Source organism: Hyla sarda, chromosome 1 (assembly GCF_029499605.1).
Source record: "Hyla sarda isolate aHylSar1 chromosome 1, aHylSar1.hap1, whole genome shotgun sequence".
Lineage (NCBI taxonomy): Eukaryota > Metazoa > Chordata > Amphibia > Anura > Hylidae > Hyla > Hyla sarda.
Window position 1 is genome coordinate 283,392,218 of NC_079189.1, and position 13,218 is coordinate 283,405,435.

The window sequence follows — 13,218 nt, forward strand, 5'->3', positions numbered from 1 at the left end:
GCGCCATTTCTTTATGAAAAATTCCAATATTTGATGAAATTTTTTTTGTCATTTTTTTCAAACTTTGATGCTCTGCTTTTTTATTTTTTACACTTTTTGGGGGTGAAATCTGGAAAATGGGACAATTGGGAGTATAATAATAATTGTCCCATTTTCCCTATTTCTCCCCCAAAGTTTTTTTTTTTAAAAAAGCTGCGTGCATAAATATCAAAATTGCTGCTTTATAAAATTTTATTCCAAAATCAATTGATAATTTTTTTTTTATGTTTTATATAAGCAAATATGGTATCAATAAAGTGTACAGATCACAGCGCAAAAAATGAGCCCTCATACTGCCGCTTATAAAGAAAATGAAGTTATAGGTCTTTAAGAGGGTGATTTGAAACATACTAATTTGGTTGAAGAGTTTACAATTTTTTTTTTTATAAGCGCAACAGTAATAGAAAAGTATGCAATCATGGGTATCATTTTAATCATATTGACCCAAATACAGAATACATGACATTTTTACTGTAACTTGTACAGCACAAAAACGAAACCTTCTACAATTGGCAAAATTACGATTTTCTTTTTAATTTCCACACAGTATTTTTTGGTTGCGCCATACATTTTATGGCAAAGTGAGTGATTGCATTATAACGGACAACTGGTCGCGCAAAACACAAGCCTTCATACTAGTCTGTGGATGAAAATATTTTAAAAAGTTATGATTTTTTTGAAGGAGAGGAGGAAAACACAAAAAACTTAAAATTCTGTCCTTAAAGCCAAAATGGGCTGAGTCCTTAAGGGGTTAAACAGAACGTGTGTCTACGTTTGGACCCTACTCTAGGGTAAACTTTCACATCGAGTATTTCACACTGCACAAAATCTGCTGTGCAGCAGGAAATACACTGTCTACTCTCCCATGAAAAGACAGTGCTACCCGGCTGCAACCCAGCATGCAGAATAGTGTTTGGAGGCAGGCATCAGTCATGTTTGCATGCGGGGCCCACATCCAAACCTCACTGCACATGAAAGGCTGACACCAGAAGCCCTGTGTCTGCTAGAGGGAATACTCTGTATTCCCCGCAGGGTGAAATAGGCTGCACATATGCTACATGGGACCCTACCCCTAAGGGTATGTTCACTTGTTAATTAACTCACAGCGGTTTACCCCTGATTGCGAGTTGTTACTTCAACGGGCAAGGGAAACATCCACAATAGTGGCAGATTAGCAGACCCATTGAAGTGCATGGTAGAGAAACTCCTAGCAGGATACCCATTTTATCAATACAAGAGCATGGGATGTAATACGGGAAAGTATGACTACATGGAAGGGTCTTCTTGAGCAGATCAGTCCACAAAGGAATCAACATCCAAGAATGTTCATGGCACTGTCCTGTAGCTGGATTTCTCTTTTGTTTTAGTCTTCACTCCATGTCATAACTAGATTATGTAGATATGTGGATAAGCTATGTAAATTAAAGGTTTCTTAAAAACAAATATAAATGTTTTATTTAGAATTAAAGCAAGAATTTCTCACAAAAACACACATTAAACCTCCATTGACATAGCCGTATGGAGTGCGCATTTATTCAACATCAAACATGCAAAGAGATTTCAAAAAGGATGATCTGGCCGGGAAAACAACATCTCTCCCCACTACATGCTCCACCAGGGTCCAACAACAACACCAGTAAAAGAAAATATGTAGACAATATTTCACAACTCCTCTTAACAGACTAAAGAAAAAAAAAATAGCTCTAAAAAGTTGCAGAACATTGCGGGTTTCTAATCTTCATCAGAATCTCTTTCATACGTGTAAGCCATGAAGCAAGCATCTGGTCTCTTAGGGACAAGGGGATGTCCAGGTCTCACAATCTCAAAGCCTAAGAAGCTGAAGGTCCGGAGGAGTGCAGCTGAAATGAGAAGCATTGACATAAGTTCAAACCCACAGGACACCGCTTATTGCTAACCAACTGTTCTTTTTCTCCTCAGAGGCTTTTTGGAAACAAAAGCAGCTGCTCTATTGATGCCTTTACTACGCATCACTATTTTGTAACATTATTTGTATGCCAACACAAGGAGTGGAACAGAGACAAAGTAGTATAAATAGACACTTAAGGGCGTACAGGTATGCCCCGGGTCCACTCCCTTTCTATAATGCGAGGCCATGGCCCATGGCTAATAGTGTGTGGCACTGATCGCAGTGCCGTGTGCTATTAACCCTTTAGATGCGGCGTTTAAAGTGGATCGCCGCCTCTAAAGTGAAAGTATACCAGTCCCGGCTAGCTCAGTTGGCTGGTCTGGACCACCGCGGTGAAATCGCAGCATCCTGAACAGTTGGAACACACAAGGAGGGCCCCTACCTGCCCCCTGCATGTCTGATTGCCAAATGACTGCTCAGTGCCTGAGATCAGTCAAGCAGCAGAATCATTGATCAATGTTATCCTATAGGATAACAATGGTCAATGTTTAACATTGCAAAAAAATAAAGGGGAAAAAAGTTAAGGCCATTTAACCCCTTCCCTAATAAAAGTTTGAATTACCCCTTTTCCCATAAAAAAATAAAATAAAAAAAGAAGGTATTCTATATAATATATCGTTACACTGCAAGTCAATAGCTTATGCGCAAAAAAATTCCAATTGCGTATTTTTGGTCACTTTAGATCATGAAAAAAAAATGGTACTGCTAAAAACCTCAGATCACGGAGCAAAAAATTAGCCCTCTTACTGCCCCATTTGCGGAAAAATAAAGTTCTAGGGATCAGAAAATTACCATTTAACAATTTTCGTGCATGTAGTTATGATTTTTTCCAGAAGTACAACAAAAAATGTACTGCGTAGAAACCAAATCCCCAAAAGGACCAAAATGGCATTCAATTTTGTTGACCAAAGTGTTAGATTTCCCCCTGCCCCCCATTTTGCCGTAGATTTTTGGGTAACATGACTGATGTCATTACAAAGTAGAATTGGTGGTGCAAAAAATAAGCCATCATATGGATTTTTAGGTGGAAAATTTAAAGAGTTATGATTTTTTTTAAAAGGTGAGGAAAAACGCAAATTCAAAAACTGAAACTGTTGAGTCCTTAAGGGGTTAAGACATAAGTGGGTCCAAAAGAGGGGCTAATGTCTTCCACTTGTTTTGGATTACAAAGTATAACAGCCAGCTGGACTAATCCTGCCATTCGAAAGCGACCCTCTAAGATTTTCACTAAACTAAGGATTCATATTTTCCAGCTGTAAGGAATGTATATTTGCTCCTAATCTTCACTATACAACCTGGGATCAGGAGAGATTACATTAACTGTGTGGAGTAATTTTATTTTGAGGGTTGAGTTTTGGAAAAAGTTAATTTTAAATAAGCTGCAAGGCTGGTTTCTTGTGGGTAAACAACCCAATGATTTATTCTTGACATGTCAGATACAAATTCCATTGTCCTAATTCTTTATTGATTCTATCATACTAAAGGGTAATTAAATAACCACGAGGTTGTTCAGACTTCTTACCTCTATCATCTCTGTTCTTGTGGAAACAGATGAAGACATGATCGACTTGGAGTTGCTCCTCTGCAAATTCCAACAGAACAGCGAAGCTAAAAGAAACACAAGTTAAAGTGCTTATATGAACTTTGCTCTTTTCACCCTACGGTTTTATGTAGCTGGAGATAATCCAAAAAGTAAATGTACAATACTAACAAACTTTTCCCCCAGATCACCAATCTCCCTTAAACATAACCATGGGGTGCCAAGGGATTATCATGTTAATATTTGCATTACACGCGGCCTCTAGATAGAACAAAGTTAAAAACAAACAACGGGTGGAATGTTTAAATCTGAGGATACCAAGTAGTAACTTTAAAAATTTACTAAAAATAAAGTTATAAATAAGATTTGTAACTTTATATTCAAAAATATCGTAATCCTTCCAGTACCTAGCTGATATATGCTCCATGAGAATTTTTTTCTTTTTGAATTTCCTTTCTGTCTGACCACAGTGCTCTCTGCTGACACCTCTGTCCAGTTTAGGAACTGTCCAGAGCAGGAAAGGTTTGCTATGGGGACTTGCTCTTACTCTGGGCAGTTCCTAAACTGGACAGAGGTGTCAGCAGAGAGCACTGTGGTCAGACAAAGGAAAAAATCAAGAACATTTATTCCTGTGGACCATATAGCAGCTGATAAGTACCAGAAGGCTTAAGATTTTTTTAATAGAAGAAAAGTTCTCTTCTGGAGTACCCCTTTAACACCTTTCCCATTTTTAAGTAAACAATATTTAACCCCTTAAGGACAAAGCCCATTTTCACCTTAAGGACCAGTGTTTTTTGCACATCTGACCACTGTCACTTTAAACATTAATAACTCTGGGATACTTTTACCTTTCATTCTGAGTCAGAGATTTTTTTCGTGACATACTTTATGTTAGTGTTAAATTTGTCGATACTTGCATCATTTCTTGGTGAAAAATTTGAAAAATTTTAGTAGTTTTTTTTTAACTTTGAAGCTCTCTGCTTGTAAGGAAAATAGACATAACTAAAATATATTGATTCACATACACAATGGGGAAGATTTATCAAAACCTGTGCAGAGGGAAAGTTGCCGAGTTGCCCATAGCAACCAATCAGCTCGCTTCTTTCATTTTAAACAAGGCTTCTGCAAAATCAAAGCAGCAAGCTGATTGGTTGCTATGGGCAACTTTTCCTTTGCACTGATTTTGATAAATCTCCCCCAATATGTCTACTTTATGTTTGCATCATAAAAGTTGACATGTTTTTACTTTTGGAAGACACCAGAGGGCTTCAAAGTTCTGCAGCAATTTTCCAATTTTTCACAAACTTTTCAAAAACCAGAATTTCAGGGACCAGTTCAGTTTTGAAGTGGATTTGAAGGGCCTTCATATTAGAAATACCCCATAAATGACCACAATATAGAAACTGTACCCTTCAAAGTATTCAAGATGACATTCCAAAAGTTTATCCCTTTAGGTGTTTCACAGGAATAGCAGCAAAGTGGAGAAAATTCAAAATCTTCATTTTTAAATGGTTTGTGGGGGGGGGGGGACCCGTGTTGCATTTAGGAAGCCCCTATGTGTAGTTTCTAAAATGGGGTCACATGTGGGTATTTTTTTGCATTTATGTCAGAACCGCACATTCAGCCACCCTTGTGAAAACTACCTCAAATGTACATGGCACCCTCACTCCTGAGCCTTGTTGTGCGTCCGCAGAGCATTTTACGCCCACATATGGGGTATTTCCGTACTTAGGAGAAATTGCATTACAAATTTAGTCATTTTTCCTTTTACCTCTTGTGAAAATTAAGTATGGGGCAACACCAGCATGTAGGTACTTTTTTTTATAAAAAGGCTGACAGAGCCCAACTTTTCATTTTCATAAGGGGTAAAGGGAGAAAAAGCCCAGTACCTAGTACGGAAATACCCCATATGTGGCCCTATACTGTTTCCTTGAACTAGGACAGAAATACGAAGTGAGAGCGCCATGCGCATTTGAAGATTAGATTGGGGATTGCATAGGGGTGGACATAGGGGTATTCTACACCAGTGATTCCCAAACAGGGTGCCTCCAGCTGTTGCTAAACTCCCAGCATGCCTGGACAGTCCGTGGCTGTCCGGAAATGCTGGGAGTTTTGCGACAGCTGGAGGCTCTGTTTTGGAAACACTGAAGTACAATACATTTTCATTTTTATTGGTGGTTGGGACAGTAAGGAGGTGTATATGTAGTGTTTTACTTTGTATTATGTGTTCATGTAGTGTACTTTTTTGGGTACATTCACACTGGCGGGTTTACAGCGAGTTTCCCGCTACGAGTTTGCGCTGTGGTGGAAAATTTGCCGCAGCTCAAATACTTGAAGCAGGAAACTCGCTGTACACCTGCCAGTGTGAATGTACCCTGTACATTCACAGTGCTGGGCAGTAGGGATCCGATATTTTTTAGGGCCGATACTGATAAGCTGTCACCTTTCAGGCCGATAACTTATACTGGAATATCGGCAGAAGCCGTTGCAGATAAATGATTTAAAGCGGGCGCTTTAAATCAATGAACTACAGCAGCTTTTGCGGTGCCAGAGACCGCCGCCCGCTTCTCTCCCCCTGCCTGTCCCGAGTCTAACCACCACAGTTGCCCCATCGCCTCCCCATCCTCTGCCCACATACCGCCGCTGCCCCATTGCCTCCCCCCCATCCCCGGTGTTATAATTACCTGCTCCCGGGGGTCTGCAATCCTTCTGGCTCTGTCGGCGTCCTGAACTGTCACTGTGCGTACTGACTGTCGTCACGTTGTCGACGTCACTCGTAATTATGCAGCGCAGGAGCCAGAAGGATCGCGGACCCCCGGGGACAGCCGTAGCGATGGGCGGGGCATCATCGGCAAAGTAATTGCCGATATAATGTCCAAAATCGCGATTATCGGCCGATAATATCGTCAAAACTGATAATCGGTCAATTCCTACTGGGCGGTATACTTGTTCATACCGAAAATTTTTCCTGCACAATATGAATTTTGCCCATACCGCAATACTGGTTGGGCCCCTCCCCCCCTCAAATGAGTGAATTACCCGCCGCAGTGCGCTGTCCCCACATCGGGGAACTAATCATATGTGACCGCTGTTCTGCTTTTCTTCCATCCCCAATGACTTAGCTGCGCTGTCCCCACATCATGTCACCCGCAAGCGCTCCTCTGCTCATCCTCCTATGACTTGCAGGTATGCCCTTGGTCCTTAGAAATCTGTACTGTAATACAAATAACATTGACCGGGCTGCAAAAAACTAAATAAAACTTTAACACTCCTTTCGATGTTCCCCGCCTCACAGTCCCTCCACTGTGGCCCTGGGGATGGGAAAGTCACAGAACCGTCAGCGTATCACTGGCTGCAGCGATGTCCTGCATCGGCCGCTGAGGCTGAGAGCCCACTGTCATGTAAGGAGAAGGCCAGCTTCATACATGACAGTGCGCTCAGCCTATCACCGGCCACCGAGATGAGTTTCCCGTCCCAAGGAAACAGCAAGAGGACAGCAGCGCAGGACAGTGAAGACTGTACTAGAGCAACGGGGGGGGGGGGGATTGGGAGCGTAGGCAGGTTAAAGTTTAGTATATTTTTGCAGCCCAGGAAACGATATTTGTAGTATCGTAAAGTTTTCTAGTGCTGGCAGCCCGCAACTCATAGGAGGATGAGCAGAGGAGCACTTGTGGGTGATATGATTTGGGGACAGCGTAGCTGATAATTTTTTGGGGGTGGGGGGGGGGGGTCAGGGTGTTTGAAGACACCTCAGAGACAATGGTGCAATTTAAGACACTTCAAAAGATTGAAATCGACACTACTTATTTTGCATGCCACAGGTTTGGAAATCTGGAGGGTCAATCTTTGATTTCACTCTAGGATGAAATGCCAATTTAAGAGTAAAATTATAATATAATAAATATAATAAAAATAAATATAATAAATATAATAAATATAATTTAATATAATATACCATTGTTAGTTGAAACCGCTAACTTCAGATCAATAGGAGTGATTTTGAAACCCTTAAACTGTTCATCCAAAATAGGAAAAACAAGCAGATAACCTAACACAGATGAAGTCCTTATATAAGAGTCAAACAAAGCTGCTGGAAGCTGTATATCATCTATGTATAGTACAAGAGCTTCTGTATAGGACACAGCAAGACAGACAAGCTGTCCATACCAGATTCCAAGACAGTAGCTCATCCTGGTACATATAAAGAGCAGCACAGCACTGAAGTATTGTACTATAGGGTGACACTACAAGCTTTCGCTTCATCTACACAACATTTGATTCAACAATACAGGAAACAATCTCAGTACATTTTTAAAAAAGGTATTGAAAACACGCACTTAACATTTTAATGTATTCCAAGATACTGTGGGAAATCTCATTACATAATGCTTACCTATCTTTGCTCCCATCAGGGAGTGTGCCGGTTGGGATTTCTACATAGAGGTTATTATTGTTTAACACGGCTCTCCAATCTACTTGCTTGCCATCTGTCAGCCTGGATTGGACATTAAGAATTCTTGTCCGGTTATTGGACGAAAGGTCTTCTGTAATAATCAGCCTATTATCCTAAAGAGGGCAAAAAGCCAAACACTTTAAAAATAAAAGTACTATATTTAGTATATCCAAACACCAACTCCTTGAAAGGGTACCCAGATGTGGTTCTTCCAAGGGTTAAAGGGGTACTACCATGGAATTTTTATTTTTTTTAAATCAACTGGTGCCAGCAAGTTAAACAGATTTGTAAATCACTTCTATTAAAAAAATCTTAATCCTTCCATTACTTTTTAGTGGCTGTATACTAAAGCAAAATCCAAAAAGAAATGCATTTCCTGTGATGTCCTGACCACAGTGCTCTCTGCTGTCCATAGAAGCATATGTTTGCTATGGGGATTTTCTCCAGTTCCTAAAATGGACAGCAGAGGTCAGCAGAGAGCACTGTGGACAGGACATCACAGGAAATCCATTACTTTTTAGGGGCTGTATACTAAAGAGAAATCCAAAAAGAAATGCAAGGATTAAGATTTTTTTTATAGAAGTGATTTACAAATCTGTTTAACTTTCTGGCACCAGTTGATTAAAAAAAAAAAAATACATAAAAAAGTTATCCAGTGGAGTTAGTTAATTTCTTGTTGTTCACAGGCTGCATAAAAAAAGCAGCCTGTCACTTCAGGTTTCGGGTGCCCAATTTCCAGCCGTTCTCCGCTGACCGTCTGCTTCACCAGAGCCGGTCAAAGCTGTAGACATTACGTTACAGCCCCACTCCACCTATCACTGGCAGCAGCAGTGTCTTGCCACAGCCAGTGATTAGAGAGCAGCACTGTGTTCCCACGGCTGTAAACCCTATGCAGCTTGGGAAGGGGGGGGGGTTGACACTGGCCATGGAAGGGGAGTTAGTGTTATTTTAGTATGCAGCCTGGGGACAATAAAAAAAAAAAGTTTATGTATTCCACTGGATAACCCCTTCAACCCTTTTAAATGGCCACTGTCTGATACAAAAAAATGTTATATGTTGTACATCCTGCCAAAACAGCCTTTCAAGAACTTATACTTATTTTTAATAGAAATCACAAGTTATACAATCATCAAAAACTTTGTCCAAGTTAAAGCACAGGCATTAACAAAGTCCAGTTAGGCTGGGTTCACATCACGTTTTTGCCATACTGTTCTCAATCAATTTTTCTAAAGAAAACCGTATGGCAAAAAAACAGATGGGAACAGTATGGGGAAAATGTAAACCGTATGCATTTTTAAACCACATACTGTTTTTTTAAAGTGCATACAGTTCTGTCCGTTTTTATTTAAAAAGTGTAAGTGTGTGTGTGTATGTGTGTGTATATATATATATTATATATACATACACACACACACACGTGAAAATTGTCCATTTTTAATAGGAGGAGTCTTGGATAGAGACTTAGCACATGCGCATTAGCATCCTAAAGTAAAAAAAAAAAGTATACGGTTTCCTGTATGGAACCGTATACATGTGCGTTTCCCATTGACAGCCATGTTAAAAAAAAAATGCATGCGGTTGCAGTACGGTTTTTAAACTGGAGACAAAGCCGTGGTCAACTACGGGAGAAACCCATATTGCAAGCAAACAGTACGCAGCCGGTTTTCAATAATGAAAACGTATACAGGAAACGTACTTGAAAAACGTGGTGTGAACCCACCTCTGTGCCATCTCCTGTCCTATCAGACAGAGGAGCACTAGCCCACCCTCTTTCTGGATTTTGTTCAGGCCTGTGCTTTAACTAGGACAAAGCCATGATTTCTATTAAAAAATAAAAATTAAAAAATTCTCCTAAATTATATTAGAAAGGTTTAAGTTTTGCCTAGATTTACAACAAAAAAAACTCATTAATTTTTTTGTATTTAACAGGGCCCATTTGACCATTTTTTTCCTCTTCACCACCTAAAAGCAATAGATAATTCCATTAACAGAGCAATATAATTGCTTGTTTTTTGTAGAACCAATTGTACTTTCTTATTACAATAAAATGCTTGGCAAAATGGGAACAAAAACGCAGTTTTGGGAGGTGGTTAAAAGTTGTGGGTTATGGTAAAAGTTGACATGTTTTTGGTAATATGTATACATACACAAATAATTAGGGTCTATTCACACATCTGGCCCAATACCGTGTCCATTCATTCAGGTTTAGTTTCTGGGTTGTGCAAATTTAGAAGTGTGAATGGGAGTGCGGAATCCCATAGAAGTCTATTAGTCTTTACTTTGAGGCAGAACCCGTGTGCAGAATTCCACAGTGTGAATAGACCCTTAGTATTGAACAACGACATGTCCATAGAATTCATCCGAGGATATGCTTATCATTGCTTTATTCTGATCCCTGTCACTTTTTTTTTCCCAACTATGGCTCTGTATTATGGCTCATTTTTTGCACAATGAGTTTTTATGGGTACTCTTCTCCTAAGCACACCCCTTCAAGACAGCTGCCTATATAGTGAAACTTCGCCTTTTTCACATTATTGTCTAACAACCCAAGAGGCTCTAGGGTACACCTATCATTAAAGCACCTCCTCAATTCTCCTTCCTAATAGTTCCCCTAATACAGAGAGAAGAGTCACATGTCCTGCTCAGAGTCCTATTTCTGTGACAGAACTTCTGCCCCTGAAAACAGAGAGTAGTCTTCGTGTATTTTTATGGGATTTCATCCTTTTGGCTGGTACAAACAGGAGGACAAAGAGAGCAGAATAAAGCTGCATCTTATCTATGCAATCTCCTGTGTATTAGTCTGCATAGTTTTATAACTACTTTATCTCCTTGTCTATTGCAGAAATGTTCTACTTAAAATAAAGTAATAATGGAGGGGCCCTAAAACAGTCAGGAGGGCTCTTATACGTGATTATGCAATCGGGAAGTAAAAAGTTAGCCACACATCCTGTTTACACAGTTCTGATGAGGCATCAGATTGCTCAGTGTATAGATGCAACAGAATTGGGATAAAACACAAGTTGGCTTTATAGGGCTGATTGACACATCAACTTCAACTGATCACTACAACTTCAGTGAAAGTGTATCACAATAAATTACAATTACCCAACGAGTCATAATACTTACAGAATAAAATAAATTAGCTGAAAGATTGTGATCCCTTTGACAATTCCCTCGCCCACCTGGGATCTTCAGGGGTGGGTGAGGGACATCAGGAACACCACCGAGGCCCTGGACCCAGGTTACTACAGCAATTGAAAGAAACCCTGGAACTATATATAAAAAAAAAAAAAAAATGTTAGAACAGTTGTGAGAATCCATTTCGTTTACTGAAAAGGAGATACATTTTCATTGTAGGACAGACAGACATGCTCATATGGCCATATTAGGACAAGAGATTTTGTGGGACATTAATGTTATACACTGGCATAGCTCATTTTGAGCCCGAGGATAGTCGGACTTGCAGGACAACAGGGAACTCCCTGGGAATATTCTGACCATAAGTTTTCACTGAAAGCTCTAAAAACACATTGTGGGGGTACTGCTAGAAAATTATACAATGTAAACACTGGATTGTTAAGAAGTGATCAAATAAAAACTGGCCACAAAGTAACAATTCTAAGTACACCAAGAGGACTGCAGGATGGAATCATTACTCGTATCCAAAACAAGCAAGCCTATACCTGAAGGAACCCTGATACATACCCACCAGCCAGCTCTACAAAATGACTTCACTTGCTATGGTATGAAGCCCGACTCCTTGCTATGCACCATCTGCAGCTCACATCATCTCACTAGAAGCAGCAAAAAGATGTCCATAAGGGATTCAGAGGCCCTAAAGACAGCCATTTTTCAGATCGCTTTATGCATCTGCTGAGAATGCCCCTCCATTTTGTACATCAGGTAAACTACACCACAAGCTTAAGCCATGCAGCAGACTGTACAAAAAGACTGCTACGGCAATTACCAAATAGATCATATGACGTCTTAAGATATCGAGGTGCAGTCACAAAGAGGTTGTACGCTGGCAATACGGGAGCTGCTGCTACTCCACAGCAGGTCTGCATTTACAACCCATGGCCACAAGGAGAAGTGGTTGGAAAAGTGCAAACTCATCGCAGGCCTACAATCAGAGCCAAGCCAGGACACCAGAATAAGGGGGACAGGGGGGAATAGAAGCAGGCCAAAACAATGCACATATCCATCCAAGATGAGGAAAGACAACCCCCACATTCCATTAACCCTTTATCACCATTTATCATGTATAGTACCAGCATAATTCAGTCTTTTCCACAAACAGCCTCAAGGAATCCCCACCTCCCCCCATATCAGTCTGATAAGCCATTGTTTAACCAAGAAGATTCTAGAAGCCACATGCTAAGAGTCAAACAAAGCTGGCACCCAATGGGCACTGCACAGACAATACAACCAATGAAGCCACATCTCTATCCTGAAACCTATCCTTAAAGAATAAATGGACAACTTCCTACTCTACCAGGATTACACAGCTTTTCTATTGTCCTATATACAAGCACAATACTGCCTGATGTCTTTAAATAGCACACGGTTCTATACTATTAGCGGTTTACACAGGATTAAAGGGAGCTGGACTAGATGAACCAAATAACAGACTCCGCACTATTGCATCTGTATGTAGGCCAGACACTTCATGTAAAGAGCAAGTATCTATGGCTGCCCTGGTTATAGTTTGTGTGACGTAAGCACACGGGGAGCTGATGTAATCGAGGAAACACCTAAAAAGCCTCCTGTGCCTCACTCGCTTGTTTCCTCCTAACATTGAGGATTCGTGTAACATGACTATATAACAGGCCAGGCCCTGGGTATACTCATGACATCATTACAACTATGGCGTCACCGTGCCCACGAGATAGGACGCTAAGCGTTAAAACAGACGTCACTAGATGCCGGTGACGTCAGAACGGCGGCGAGGACACAGCAGACGCCTCATACCTTTCACTACTACTGGGAATACTCAGAAGAGGCATGGTGGTGCTTCTTTTATTTCCTTCTTTTTCTCTGGCAAAGCAATGGCTATTGAGTATCCGTTGGAGGGAGGACTTCACCATCCGGCCTCTCTGGTCACAGAACCAGAAATTCCCAGGCCTTCTGCCTCTTCCGTCGGAGTCTCTCAAAATGGCGCACGGCAGAATGGAATAACAGCTTTTAGTATAAGCCTTGGCCCCGCCCACGCCCTGTCAGCGGCTCCAACCAATGGCCGCACTGCTCTACCGGGTCGCG

At 40.8% G+C, this 13,218-nt stretch overlaps 1 protein-coding gene across 1 annotated transcript; it reads right to left on the reverse strand.

Annotated features, from left to right (window-relative positions):
- Positions 1-1,529: 1,529 nt before the first annotated feature.
- OAZ1 (ornithine decarboxylase antizyme 1) lies at positions 1,530-13,201 on the reverse strand. Its single transcript, XM_056574170.1, is given in 6 exon segments — positions 1,530-1,898; positions 3,489-3,574; positions 7,900-8,072; positions 11,086-11,172; positions 11,174-11,231; positions 12,931-13,201. Coding segments are annotated over 6 exon segments (648 nt in total). The 5' UTR covers positions 13,047-13,201; the 3' UTR covers positions 1,530-1,770.
- Between the last annotated feature and the right edge of the window lie 17 nt (positions 13,202-13,218).